General features: G+C 33.2%; 2 protein-coding genes and 1 pseudogene across 2 annotated transcripts; 2 read left to right on the top strand and 1 right to left on the bottom strand.

Annotated features, from left to right (window-relative positions):
* The first annotated feature begins 176 nt into the window (after nucleotides 1–176).
* Nucleotides 177–4,139, top strand: LOC120092212 (annotated as a pseudogene).
* A 136-nt stretch (nucleotides 4,140–4,275) lies between these two features.
* On the bottom strand, nucleotides 4,276–7,701 carry LOC120092211 (U1 small nuclear ribonucleoprotein A). The gene is made up of 5 exons (XM_039050450.1): nucleotides 7,467–7,701; nucleotides 7,204–7,376; nucleotides 6,337–6,430; nucleotides 5,705–5,790; nucleotides 4,276–4,897 (listed from the first exon to the last, which is right to left on the bottom strand). Exons 1-5 carry the CDS (start codon nucleotides 7,552–7,554, stop codon nucleotides 4,610–4,612), a joined length of 729 nt encoding a protein of 242 aa, XP_038906378.1. The 5' UTR covers nucleotides 7,555–7,701; the 3' UTR covers nucleotides 4,276–4,609.
* A 5,872-nt stretch (nucleotides 7,702–13,573) lies between these two features.
* LOC120090678 lies at nucleotides 13,574–15,083 on the top strand. The gene is made up of 2 exons (XM_039048396.1): nucleotides 13,574–13,584; nucleotides 14,636–15,083. The coding sequence occupies exons 1-2, from the start codon at nucleotides 13,574–13,576 to the stop codon at nucleotides 15,081–15,083; spliced, it is 459 nt and encodes a 152-aa protein (XP_038904324.1).
* The last annotated feature ends 651 nt before the right edge of the window (nucleotides 15,084–15,734 follow it).

Here is a 15,734-nt window from a genome sequence, read left to right on the forward strand (position 1 = left end):
ATTGGTTAGGAAAAGATTCTGATTGATAAAGGACCACCTCTACCTTTGTGCCATCTATAATCCTCAATATTCTTTTATTCTTTATTCCTTGCCCTCCTTAATCTAGGGCTCACTCTTGTATAAATTAAGCTTGGTTAAAGGTATAATATCATAGAATTTCGTGAGCAATTCTTCTCTTCAACCATATCCTTATTTTGTCTTCCTTAAATGTTCAGGCCTAATAGAATCAAGGCATTGGTGAATCTCAACGTTCATTTCCTCCCTAGAAATCCTGCCATTTCTTTTGTTCAAGGTTTTAAAATTGTATTAGGTGATGATTTCTACATTTGCAGGTTTTAGGTTATCTATTTCAACCCTTTGATTTCAAACTTCTGTTTCTTCCCAATCTCTCTTCTTTTTGTCTCCTTTGATTTCAAACTTCTGTTTCTTCACACTCTCTCTTCTTTTTGTCTTTATATCTATTGATTCTATTACAACTTCAACTCTAAGGGTGTGTTTGTATTTAATTTTTGGGGAAAAAAAGGTCATGTTAGGAAAAAAAACTTGTATGTTAGACAACTACTTAAAATAGCGGTTATGAAATAAGTTGATTTGAAAGAGAAACATTTGAAATCCATTTTTTTAAATAAAAAAAATTAAGTATTTGATGGTTAATTTCTCCCTAATTTGCAATGGATTATGCTTCAAACATTCCTTAATCTATACAAACTTAAGACTAATAAAGCCCATTTGTCCTCCTTGTGAGATTTCTCTCTTTAATTCGTTAACTTATTGATGAGGAGAATTATAGAATAATTAGAATATTCGAATTAGTATTTAATTTATGTTCTAAAATAGAAAGGAGATAAAAACAAACATAAGAACATAAGAGAGAAATGGAGAGAAGAAAGTAGAGAACATATATATTATGCTCAATTGAGGTATGTTTTCAAATAATCTCGACAACCTCTATTTATAGGGTTGTGAGAATGTTGGTTATAAGAATGAAACATAAAGGGGATAAGATAATTATGAGAATTAATTGGAGAGATTAATTGATGAATTTTTACCTATGGGGGTTATGCATGGACATCTACATAATTATCATATTTATAATAATTTAGTTATTAATTTAAATTAATTAGTATTTAATTAGTATTCTAGAATTAATTAATTAATTGTTTGATTTTCTTATAAGGTTACAAATAGCCAGTATTAAATTGTAATCGGGAAACTTTTTTATCATCATTTTAAAATAGAACATATACATTTCCTGCTGCATCACTTAATTATTTAGATGGTCTCATTTGATTGATTCTCAAAGTCTTTCATTGAACTAGAAAATTTGACTTTCATGTAAACAGCAGAAACTCAAATGAATTGGTTGCAATTCATGCAATCATGGTTAGGGGTGAGCATGATAGACCGAAAAAATTGACCCGACTGACTCAAATCGGCCGAAATCAAGTTAGACAGTCGGAAATCAATGAACTTCGGTCAATGTCGGTTTATGTTTTTTTGAACCGACGTGAAAGTTGGTCGGTTCAGGTGTTCGGTCGAGTCTCGACCCGACCCGACCGATTTAGTATTAAAAAAAAACTAATGAGGCATGGTATAAATTGTTTACGAGTGCTAGGGTTCATCTTCATCGTGATTTCGTTGCAGCTGTACGTGTCCGTCCTTCTCTTCACTCTTCAGAGTTCAGTCGTCCGTGTCCGTTCGACGTCCATCGATTGTTGCAGCCCAGCCCATCGACAGTCGTTCGTCCATCGTCCATCCATCGATCTTCAATCGTCTGTCCGACATTGCAGGTGCAACCCAGCCAGCGTTGCAGGTGCAGCCCGGCTCCATCGTTCACCATCTCATCATTCACCGTCCCATCGTTCATCATTCATCATTCACCATCCCCTGTTCACTCTTCAGCTGTCAACAGTCAGCCTACCCTCGGTAAGGCTGATATAATTTGAGTTTTTGTTACTTTGAGACTTGAGTTTTTGTAAGACTGAAATACTAAATAGTAAATTAATTTTATTACTTTGAGTTTTTGTAAGACTAAAGAATAAATCAATTTTCCGTTGGGTCTAAAATTATTATGTAAAAATTATGAATTATGTGATACTGACATGGTGTGGTTCAGCTACATAGATTCAATGGATATGGAGTTTGATGAAATTGCAACTGATACTTCAGAAAATGAACGAGCTGTAGAAACGGATGCCAATACAAATATCGTTGATGTTGATTCAGCAAATGAGACATCAGATGTTCCAAATCTACCAAAAAGAAGGAATGTTGTGAAAAAATCCATGGTTTTGGATCATTTTCAGTGGCTAAAAGGTGATCCTAAAGGCCCTCATGTAAATACTATGGAGTGTCTATGCATATCATTCTAAACATAATAGGACTATGAAGAATCATTTGGAAAATTGTAAAAAATACCCTTACCAGAAAAGAGAGATCCAACCCAAATAACATTAGCTTTCAAAACTAAAGACAAAGACAATGTTGGGGATAATACTTCAACTTGTATGTGAGTCATATAATTTAGAGAGTTGTCGGGAAGCGTTGGTTGAAATGGTAATTGTTGACGAATTGTCATTCAAGTTCAACTTGTATGTGAGTCATATAATTTAGAGAGTTATCGAGAAACGTTGGTTAAAATGGTAATTGTTGACGAATTGTCATTTAAGTTGGAAGCCAATGTTAAGAATGAAGGTGATTTTGACATATTTCAATGGTGGAAGATGAACAATCATCAATTTGAGATTCTTATTCGTTAAATAATTTAACTACTAATTAACGTTTGCTTTTTTACTACAATAGATAGGGGATAAATAATTAACTATTAATTAATGTTAAATAACTTGAATTCTAGCTGTTAATAATCAAACCGTATATTATATACTGTTATATATATACTATATATATTTTTATACTCATAGACCAAATATATATTTACAAACCTACATTTATATAACTCATATATTTGCACAATCTAAATATAGATTACATGTTCACCCCTACTCATGGTATCTAAAACAAAACTAAAGGCATAGATTAATTATTTGTAACCGGCACCAGGAGAGGCTGAAGAGGAATTTGCCTCCATTGACACAACTGACTTATTAAAGAGACTTCTCTGTTGTAGAAGTCCAAATCCTCCAATATTGCCTAAAGAGTTTGGAATTCGTTCTATCCCATCTCCACAAAACCTTCCTTCTTGGCTGACACAGGAAGATATCAACTATTTTGCCAAATTTAAGCACACAGGCTTCACTTGAGGATTGAACTACTATCGAGCTCTCGACTTGTATGTCGTAGTTACATCTAATGTAGCCATTCATATTTTCTATTACAACTTCAATATAATTGTTCCATACTTTTCATAAATGGTTGTTTGGATGTATGCATCAAAAGGTGTGGAACTTTGATGTCTGTTGCAGAACTTGGGAGCTAACTGCATTGTGGACGGAAGTACAGGTCCGAGTGCCGGTGAAGTTCATCGTCGGGGATTTGGATCTAGTTTACCAATTTCCTAGGAGCCAAGGAATATATCCACAATGGCAGATTCAAGACAGACGTGCCGTTTGTGGAGGTAGTAGTAATGGAAGATACTGCCCACTTCATCAACCAAGAAAGGCCACATGAAATCAATACTCACATCCACGACTTTATCAAGAAATTCTGAACTTCAATCCCACTCTCCATTGCTGTTACTTTCTGTTTATTGGGACTTTGAATTTCTCGTAGTTTGAGTTGTATCCAACTTGTCCTTTCTTTTTTCAGAGACTTTGAATAATAAAGGTAAGGGAAAGCAAAATCCTTCGAGTATGGTTCATAGTTGAACAGTTTCATTGTTACAAGCAATGCCTTTCGGCACTTTTCTTTTGAATACTAATAATAGGAATTTCTTTATAGCAATATACCGAATTTATCATCGCATTTGTTTTTATTCAGACTTAATTTATAACAAAATATACCAAAGGAATCCCCAACAGCAACCTCCTGTACATGTTTTCAACTTTTGTTCACCATGACATCCAAAACTAACTAATTTGTTCATACAAACATTTTTCTCCCAGCTAGCTCTTGGTCAGATATAATGAATATATCAATCAGACTCGAATTTGCTTTGCCGTATAAGTAATCTGACATAATAGCCAAAATTCAGTTCAAGAATTAAGCTGTACTTACTGGAATATCTCCCTCAACACTTCAGCAGTATCTCATTTTGCTTGCATTGCACTGTGTTGTATCCTGTAGAACTTGCTGTTCGGTAAAATAAAGTCTAGCAAATTAGGTCTCAACATCATCAGCTCTTCAATCTCGTAGTTATAAAAGCTTTAGTCTATTTTACAGCACAAGTAGAAGGAAATACTACTATGAAAATGAGAACAAAATGTGATGATGAAAATCAAACTTTACTATGAGTTCAAGGATAAACATGGCAACCGGGATCTGAGATCTCTTCCATTTCTGCTTAAGATAGATCTGATTGTATCAATTAGGTCACGGTGGAGTAGAATTTCCAGCAAGCACGAGATGGCAGTATTCTACAAACAATCTCCTGTACTAAGCATCGAATAATAGCAGGTGGCTTTCCATATAGTGAAGACCAAGATTCACTATCCTATTTCTTTGCATAGGTTATCAACATCGAATTTTGTGGGTTCATCTTGAAACCTTGTAGTGCTTGCATGGCAACTGTTGATTGTACCTCATCACCATATTCTACAAATGCAATACCTGGCTTTGCTTCAACCATACGAACCTCCTTGAAACCAGGATATTGACAGAAAAGCATCTGTAGCATCATTGGAGTCGTCTCGTGGGGAAGATTTTGTACAAACAAAATGCTATTGGGCGGGGCAGGTGCTTCTGGTACCATAACACCGCCTGAATAAGGTACTTGAGAGTGCTGCACCATTTTCAGAAGAGGGAAAAGAATGAGTGTCCGTTAGCAATATATACTTTCCAATAAATAAAAATAATTCAGTACCAAAATATTCAGATGATGAAAGTCAACAAAGATGTGCCGACTTAAAACGCTCTATCAATGGATAAAAGACATACTAGAGTACATCCACTCATGCAGACACCACTCACCAAATCCCAGAAATTAGAGCGGTGCAAATTTGCATCATGGCAAAGGGTTCTTTAACAAGCATGATATATGAAATGACCAAAGTGATGAATGCAAATAAACCCCAATATATGTTTTTTCTTTTTTTGTTTTCTATATGTACGTTTCTCTCTCTGAGCAAGAAATTAAAAGGGCAGATAAAATCCAAATGAATAACTAAAATTGACTATGGACTCACTACCTGAGAGGGAGTTAGAGAACGAAGTGCTTCCTATTTCATAGAGTACCATACAGATTAGTGAAAAAACTGAGAAATCAGACAGGACGAGAGAGCATCATTTTTAATAAGCAAAATTAGTCTCAAGAAGTGAAGTTCTGTCACTTATTACATTGTACTATTCTTGTTCTTTATGATCTTATAGTTTACATTTACAATCATGTCAATAAAACACTTGGAATACATTTTCTAACAGATGAACATATAACATCTTAACTGACTTCGTTGGAGAATCAAACTATGGTATCTAAGGCTCAAATCTGAAGTTAGAGATGGAACTACTTTGGAAAACCACCATGCAAAGGAATGCAAATTTATAGAATATGCCAAAGACTAACGTTTAGGAATTAAATAGAGATACTTACCACTGTTGCACCATATGCTCCAGCGAAAGCAGGATTCAGACCCATCCCAGCTTGATTAGCATCATGCTGCTCTTTCTTCTTCCTCCCTGCCACATCAAGAGCATGGATAGATTTTGATCAAATACTGCTACATAAACAATGAGACAAAATTTTCCTCCATATCGAGAGAAAGGAATTACAAGATAAACATAAACCAAGTCTTCGAGGTACTTGGACCCACTCTCTCTTGATAATTCTATCCTAAATCACTCACTATAATATTACTTGCCTTCCTCATTTTCCTAACCTCTATTTATAACCAAATTCCATAAGATACTCTCCTATTTAATGATTAGTACACCATTATAATAGTCTAATAGCATTTCTATCAATTTCTTCCACAAGAACGCTGGTTTTTAATAATTTCTTTTGCAGTAATTGAACATTACACTTCTGCAGTAAGTAAAAGAAATAAAGTAAGACTTAAAAGCTTGTAAAGAATCGTTTCACATTGACAATACATAAAACAAAATAAAGTAAAAATCTAGAACACTCAAATATTGGATCAAATGCTGAAGCAAATCTTCATTTACCAAACTGTTCAAACATATTCAAATTTAAACTGTCAAATAGAAAATGAAGACAAATTATACCCTTTTCCTCATGCCTCTTTCGTTTCTCCCGAGGAACAAATGTACCGTCAGACTTTGCAATTATATCTGATTTTGTCTTTGCATATTGTATTCTCTACATGATTGCAAAGCAACATTCCTTAGCTTCATATTACACCATACTCCCACAAAAAACTTTGTCCAGTTAACAATAGAAGAATAATAGAACAGAGCAATAAATGATATATAAAGTTGCCTGCACTTTATACCATGGCAAAATAGATATAGCCTACGGAACATTTTCATACATGCAAAGAAAATATGGATATTAGCCACCAGATCTACAAACAAGAAATGCTTAACAGATATAGAACTTTCAAAAGATTTACAAAAGACATGTTTGACAACCATTTGATGTGCGTTAAAATAGTAAGAACTAATGTTATAAAGAATAGGTGAAGTAAATTCAAACGCCTGCAAGGTGATATATTTAAGAAGTAAACATTTCAAGATCAACTGTTCAAGGCATATTCTATTCCATGCGTGATCATTCAAACAATAGTGGTTCTTTAACCTCTCTGGAATGATATCAGCTACGAAAATTCATTGTAGATGTAGACCAGACTATCAGTTAGGCAATAATCAGCTAAACCAGATTATTTAACAGCCATGTGTAAGTAAATCTCAACTGTCGATGCAGTATAATTCAAACACAATTCTTATTTCGTTGCTCAGAAGAATATATCAGCACTTTCTTATTCGCCACTGTGGCTTTATTTAGTTTAAGTGCTCATACGAATAATAACCATCTTTTCACAACAAGATTTAAGTCCAGCCTTCATCTTCACCTCGAATTTAACAAAAGAACATTAAAACTCTCGAAATTGGAAACGGAAGCAAGCGCATTACCATAGGCTTATCATAGAAAGGAAAACCCTGCATCTGTCTAAGCGCATTAGTTGCAGAAGATACTTCTTCGAACACAACCCAAGCTTGTCCCTTGTGCTTCAAGGTCTTGAAAGCTAACACTTCCAGAATCTTCCCGAACTGCGAGAACACCGCGTTCAGCGACTTCTTCAGTTCTGCTCCACCAAGGAGTAAACAATAAAAATAATCATAACATAATTCAGAGCATTAAAGAAGTTTCTCCATCCCCCCTCCCTCAAGAATACCTTCCAGCTTGATTTTCTCGTTGAGATTGTTAATGTATATGGTCATGTTCGGAGGAACTTCGTTGCCAGTGCTGTTGACCTCCGCCATTTCTTTCGCCTCCGTCCGCCAACTAGAAATGCTCAAATGGAAAAGCGAATAACGTTGAAATGAAGCAACGACGTCTCTGTCTGATACATGCAATGCCACTCCGCTCGAAGAGGTCTGGCCGGTCCGGCAGTGACTGAAAATGAAAGCCCTAACTTCGGATGAAGATGAAGAAGCAGTAGCCTGCTGGTGATTGTGGGCTTGAACTGTTCCGAATTTCCCTTATTGGGCTTCTTTTTTGGGCCTACACCAAATACATGGACAAATATCTAAATTAAAAATATGTTTATTTTCAAAAATAGAAAAATACAAAAAACTAAAATTCAGACTGTAGATACAAATATAAAGTATGTAACTGTGTACGTTAACCTAAAAACTAAAATAAATTAAAATGAAATCAAGGAAAAATCATAATTTATTTGTAAAAATATAGAAATATCAATAATTAAAATCCACACTAATACAAGGTCGGTACATTATCACATTTAAATGGTAATATCTAGCCTCTAGAAAATAAACTAGACATTAAACTCGATCATCCCACAAGTTCCCAACCCCCACTTAATTAAACTATATCCCACATTCAAATGGTAATATAAACTATATCAATAATTAAAATCCACACTAATACAAGCTCGGTACATTATTACATTCAAATGGTAATATCTAGCCTCTAGAAAATAAGCTAGATATTAAACTCGATCATCCAACGAGTTCCCAACCCCCACTTAATTAAACTATATCCCACATAATAACCTCAAACTCATTCATCTTCCCCTACAAATGCAGTACATATTTCTTTTTATCTTATTGGTATGCATTGCTTGTGTGTTGTTACCCAGTGTTGACAGTGTATTTTATAGGTGCATCAATTTTGTTCGTTACCATGTGTGGACATTATCTTTGAGACATTGCCAAATTCAACAACTTGTAATTTGTAAATTGTCTTCTTCTTAAAGTCCCCACCACCATTCAGATCCGACCTGAAGGAACTTGATTTTAAAGAAATCTTTAAGTGGAAGCAAATCGTCCAAATTTCATTTAGATTGAAAACACAAATTTACAGCAAACATACAATTTATGCATTCTAAGTAAAATTACATCATGCTTTTTAAAAAAGAAATAGGGTTTGAGAGATTATATCTTTGAAGAACACTTCTCGTAAACCCCTCAAACTATCACGAACTCGAACACAGCAACTTTGAAGACTTTCTTCAAGAATCTCACAAACCAAAAAGGAAAACACCACCACTTGAAACCTTTGGTATACTCCGAGTGAGAACCCAAGAGTTGTGAGCTCTGACTATTTTGGTTAGGAAGGATTTAGAGTTTGGAGGAGGAAAATGATTGAAGAAACTCTGTATCGTATAGCAAAGTCTTCCAATCGTGTAGTTAGAAGCTCCTATCGTATAGGCTCTATAACTTGTCATCTATATTCTTGTTTTGGAAAAATAAAATCTTATTTTATTTATTTTATTTGCCACGAAAACCACTTAACCACCCATTAAGGTGGTTGGAGAGAAAAAATGGATTATTATTCAAAATAATAAATAATATAAATAAATATGATAACCAACTTATCATATTATATTTATAACCTATAGTTTTAATATTGCACCATATACAATATAAATTATAGTTCTTTTTCCATATTATTATGGCATTTTCGAGTGAAAAGCAAGCGCAAGCGATAGAAAGTCTCGTCCCTCATATTTATATTAAAATTAACAACTATTTGAATCTCATTCAAATATTTATTTCCTCCAATTAAACTATAATGTATCAAATACATTATAACAATTATATAATATATAATTGAATCAATTTAATTATATCAAATATAATTAAATTCCCTCTTATTCATTTGAACAATTCAAGTGAACCCAAAAATTAATTCTCAACTAAATCCTTTTGAGCTACTAAAGAGACGTTATAGACATGTAGCTTGAAGCTCCAACGGTACGTGAATAATTAATTAAACCCTTTAGTTACATTATCCACTATCCGTTAACTGTCCGACATTTTACTAAAGTCCGACAGCTACACTCTTCGCGCTACAGATATATTTCAGTATTTATTGGATATAACCAATCAACCGTACAATGACCCTTCACAAATCACTCGTAAGTACAGTTGGGCCAAATTATCATTTTACCTCTGCAGTACCTTGACGTGACATGAGCGTGAAAGGGGTTCAAAAATAAGTTTTCTTTTTATAAGGGCTAAAATCATTTATTTTGGTTTTTTGGTTTTTTGACCCCATATTGTAGGGTGGATCTCGAAAGATATGAAAGATCTCCCTCCAAGCCGTACATACGACTTTCATAGGTACCACTGATCCCTCTAATGAACAATAAATCTTAATCCTACCCTGACTAAACTCCTCTCAGGCCAAGAGAGGATGTGGCACCACATTATTCAAGACTCGGAATTAGCCCTTAAGGGAGCAATTTATCTACTTACCCATACTTCGATGAAGGAGTGAATTCCATCTTGTGTAGTTGAGTTCCCAACCCTCCAATCAGACGAATCGGCGATCTGGTCACTTCATCCATACAAATCAAAGGACTGTCCTCATAGGCAGGAGTTCACAACTCACTCACGATTAAGGTCATGTTACTTATGGTCATCCTAGTGAAATGAAAGTCTCTATTATGAACGACGTTATATAATGAGACTAAGCATTTCGTGGTCCGATCTTATACAAACTCCTTTGTATAGAATATCCCCACTCGCATGTTTAATATATGAATGATCAGGATCTAACTTTACAACATTTATAAGATCTACAAAGCGGGTCATACTCGTAGTGTTATCAGGATAAACTATCCAGCCTTATCCATATACTATAGACCATTTAGGTTATCACTTAAACATGATCCACATGTATGTCTCCACATACATGGGATGTTAGTTTATTAGTTTGTGTTAATGCAACTAAAATATCACATATTTCATAGACAAAGTGAATAAAATATCAATCACATACAAGTTTATTCATAATACAAGGTTTACAAATTATAAGACCCTACGAGATTTATAGCATAACCCCAACATCAGTGTGACTTCCTGGCTTGTCTAAGTACATCTTATTTTGTTGTTGTCTAGCCCCCGTCAATCAGTCATATGTCTAGATTTGATCGCCACTGTCAGACCTGCTGTCATGACTACCTAGATTGGGTTCATCTTGTTGCCTCCCACTGCTTAGATCCTGCACCATCCAAAACCGCGTCCAATTTTCGATCTCACGCGCACTCGGCACCTGTAGTCATCCACAAGTTGTTGCAGCCCAAATTAGTTTGCTGCTCGTGAGTTTCTCGGTCACTCGCTCACCATATGTTGTCGTTTAGTCACAAAAGTGACTTAAACCGATATATTCAAATGGAAGGCAAGAAAATGCTATAAAATTGGCTATTAGGAAATCGAAAACCACTATAGTCAAACTCCAATTTGGATTTTGTTGGTGTCAAGAAGATAATAATATGGAAAAATTTATTCTCTCCTCTCTACTCTATTCGTCCTCCCACAGAATCAATAAAAAAACTTAAGTAATCTAAATATAATGGTAAATTAGATAAATTGCACAAATCACCTCGGGATTTGTTACCATCACATCTATATACTTTTAAATTGATCAATTTACTTCCTCTAATTTATTAAGTATTACAATCATGTTCTTTTGTTAGTTAATCTTAATTTAAAAAAGGGCAAACATATCGATTGATGAAAAATTTAGGACAAAAAAAGCGCACTCGACTCTCACGTGACACCAATAGTAAGTTTTTAGTTACCTTAAATGAATCCATGATGGTCTATTTATAGGAGATTTGATCTAGGGTTTTATCTTAACCATACTAGGGTTAGGATATGAGTAATCGGGCTAGGATCAAATCTCATATTATTTTATATTATCTTCTATTATCTTCTATTATCTTGATTCTTGATATTATTCTGCTTGGTCAAAATCCATTCCTCACCATTGTCCATTCACTCAATCTTCCACACTTTTGGTCATCGGTTATCCTCCTATACGAAATAGGTGAGAAGGTTTTTTTAGGAGAGAAAGGAAGATTGAGTTAATGGTCATGTCTGCTTTTTTCTAATTGAAGATCAACTAACACAACAACATGCTTGCAACATTTAATAAACTACATGAGATTAATTGATTAATTTAAAAGTTTATGAGTGTGATTGGAACAAACCCCATAATTCAAGGGTAGTTTGTACAATTTTTCCTTATAAATACAACTTAATAATCTTATTTTAATCCATTAATATGATATGATCTTTAATTTTTAAATATATTCAAAAAAAAATATCTTCAATTGAATATTCAAGTACATATTGGTTCCAAATCTAAAAAATATAGGGGTTGATATGCAAATTGCCATGTGCAGGGTGAACCTGGAAAATAGACACTAATTTTTTGTCCCATTTCCTTTATCGTTACCTATTTTTCAGTATATAAAATTAGACATTTTTCGAAACGTGCTGTAATTTTAGCCTACTATTGCAATTTCTCTTTTATATATTAAATTTAAAATTTTGAAGATGTAAATCATGTAATTCACTAATGCTGACGTAAAATTCCAATATGTGTGGCGGATATTAACAATTCCTATAATGGAAAAGTTTTATTATAAACGTTCATTACAATTTAAAGAAAACTCATGCATCATTTGAAACTTATGATTGATTTTTTAAAATTTACTCAAACTTCGTCAAAAGGAAGTATTTAATTCTTGTTGCTTAGTTAACATTTTTTAGAAATTATTGAAAGAAGCTATAAACATTTTAGTTGATAGTCTTATATTTTGGAGGTAAAAGGGAGAAACTAAAATTTATAATTTAGGATCCGTTTCAATTGATTTCGAAAAAAAAATGTTTTTCAAAAAATTTATTTTTTTATTAATTAATTAATTTTTTTTAATAAAAATAGATTAAAATACACTATTTTAAGTTGTTGTCAAATATTCCAATTTCTTCAAAAATTATTTCTTTTTTAAATAAAACCCTTAAAAATATATTTCAAACACACTATTAATTATGTGTATTCAAATGTTTAAAGAAAAATAACGATATTGTGACATCTAGAATAACTAGTTGCAATGTTAGATTGTAATAATTTAGTGTGAACACTTTAATTTGTAATTGGTAACAATTGATCTTTAAAATTTAGTATATGTGACACTATAAATCTTGTACTTTAAACTATGGAGGTTTTATTTGATGACTAGCTTGTTTTAATTTGGATTTTGTGTTTTTAAAAATTAAATATATAATCACTACTTTTATCTAAACTTTTTTTTATTACATACTTTTTTAACATGTTTCAAAAATCAAGTCAATTTTTTAAAATTAAAAAAAAAATAGCTTTAAGAAAACTTGATCTCATTTTAAAATTTTCCATATAGTTGAATGTATTTTAATGAAGTTGGAAAGGTTAAAAAAAAAAAAAAAATGAAATCAAGGATAATTTTTAAAAATAGAAAACAATAAATGAAATAATTATCAACCAAGATCTTAGCAATTTAGTCTCTTTCGAGAATCAACCTACATATATTAACAAAAAGCATGAAATTGGACATAGGATAAATGCTTAATGTAGAGTGGGAAATTCAAACCTCTAACCTTTTGACTAAAGGTAAATACCTAATGTTGGTTGAACTATAATCCTGTTGCAATAATTTTATTAAATCTTAACCATGGATTTTACAATAAAAATTAAACTTTGCCCAAAAAGTTAGCTTGTAGTAACTTTTTCTTTAAAAAATAATAGGAAAAAAAAGAACTTGGAGTTGTAATTTAGGGCAAAGAGTGGGTTAATGAAATGGCACCCTAATAATATATATATATATATATAATATCTCATTTGGTGCAGCTTGAGATGCACAGAGGATAGATGTTTTCCAATTGCATTCAAGTTTTTTTTTTCTTTTGAAATTATTATTAGTAGAAAGGAATTAGAAGACAAAGCTAATCAATAGATTAAAAAAAAATCGTGCACCCTACCAGTGACCCCATGGACCCATGGTAGCTAACCTTCTAGCCAAATTTTGTTTCCAACAAAATGTCGTGTATGATAGGCAGGAATATGGGCAACCATATTAGAAGCTCTTGGAAAGAAACTTGTCCAAAATAATTTTTTTTTATAGTTTTCACATTACAAATATAACACATTTTTTGAAGACTCATCAAAAGAATTTATCTCGGGCCTTCTCCAGTGAGATCAGCCCTAAGATTGAATTTGAAATGTTAAGAATTCAAATGATCCAATCTTGTGAAAGGACAAAAATATCCCAAATTGAAAAATCTTTATCTATACACAAAAGCATTCCGGCTCCTCACTTCTTCACCTCCCTCATTGCTTTGAAATTTCGCTCATCTCCACAACTATTTGACTCCTTAAACTTCGTTATTATAGAGCTATTCAACTATTTCTTTCCTTTAGTTTGTGGTTTCATCTTAAATTAGCATTTGTTAAGGTTTAGTGTATTTGAGATATCTGAGAAATCTAGGTTGTATATTTTTATTCTTTCAATATCTATGCCTTTTTTGTGTATCTCATCTGTATTTAATGATAAATTCATTTGAATCTCGACTGAAATTTGATGAAGTGTGCCCGAGAATCATTGAATGTGTCCCAAGATTTAGATGACTGTTGAGTTTTTAATGTCCTTCTACATACAATCTCGGGATATATGTAGTCCGATATACGCCCCAAGATTGTATACAAAATGCCGTTAAACTCTAATATTGTGGCACGCCAGTGTAAATAGCTTAAGATTTTCATAAGTAGACACTTACCCCGAAATTTTAGCAAATTCCAAAGATAATGCTTATGTTTAGTTGTTGTTTTGTCTAATTGATTGTTGAGTTCAATTTCTGGTCTGTGTTTTGTTTGACATATTGCGTTGGTACCTAAAATCCGCACTTCTGATTATTTTCAGAAAAATTTAACTTGTCGTTCTCATCTGGCGAAAATTGTCTAGAATATTAAGAACAAGTTAACACATAGGCAATTATATATGTTTAGGCAAACTATTCTCTTTTTTTTTTTTTTTTGTCATTTTTTGGATCTTAGGTTGGTTTTTAATGGGCTCCTGTGTCATTATATTCTTTTGAAGGAGGTAGAGGAGGATAAGGAAGATGTCATTAGCTTTAAGTTATTGGGAAAGAAGGTGTCTTTCGGGCGGGAAGAGTTTGATATAGTGACAAACTTGAGATATAGGCCCAGACATGTGGTTGAGTTTGATGAGGATATTGCTCTTAAGCTTGGGAAGTTATACTTTGGCAATAGGATTAACATGAATGGGGTTGAATTGGACAAGGATTTTTCGGACTTTGAGTTCAAGAGTGATGAGGATGTAGTGAAGCTGGTCGTATCCTATTTCATCGAGTTGGAGATGATGAGAATGAAAAGGAGCCAACATATGGACTTGACCATGTTGGGGATGATTGATGTATGGGAGGATTTTTGTAGCTATGATCAGGGCAACATGATATTTACAAAAACATTGAGTAGCTTATAGGGTGCATTTAAAGGAAAAGTTGCATTCTACAATAAAAAGCCTGTGAATAGTAAGTCCCTCGAGTCATACAGCTTATATAGATTTCCATTCGCTTTCCAAGTTCATTAATTTCATTTTATCATAATTGGTATTGGTTATTTGACTTTATCATGCACTGACGATTACTTGTTTATTTTTTAAGTTGGTAGGTTTGGGCATACGAGATAGTTTCCTCCCTTAGTAGACGGGTGTCAAATAAGGTTTTTGCTGATGCAATCCCACACATTAGTTTCCTTCCTTAGTAGATGAGTGGCGAATAGGGTTTTTGCTGATGCAATCCCACACATCATATGATGGAGTTGCATATACTCACCTAGATTAAAGATGATTTAGACACAGATTTTTGGGTCTTAAGTGGTAAATCGTTCTTCATTAAATTTTATATTATGGTATGGGGTTTAGGGTTTAGGGTTTATGGATAGGGTTTTGGGTTTTGGGTTTTGGGTTTAAGATTTAGGATTTAGGGTTTAAGGTTCTATTTTTTTTTCTCGTTTACATCCAGGCTCGTATAAATAATATTATTCTAAACGATGAGGAATAAGCCTACTTGAGTCATATCGTGGAACTCCCGACTGTAGATGGATATGTAAAGCCTTTTCCTCCTCTACCAGA

Source organism: Benincasa hispida, chromosome 11 (assembly GCF_009727055.1).
Source record: "Benincasa hispida cultivar B227 chromosome 11, ASM972705v1, whole genome shotgun sequence".
In the NCBI taxonomy this organism is placed as follows: domain Eukaryota; kingdom Viridiplantae; phylum Streptophyta; class Magnoliopsida; order Cucurbitales; family Cucurbitaceae; genus Benincasa; species Benincasa hispida.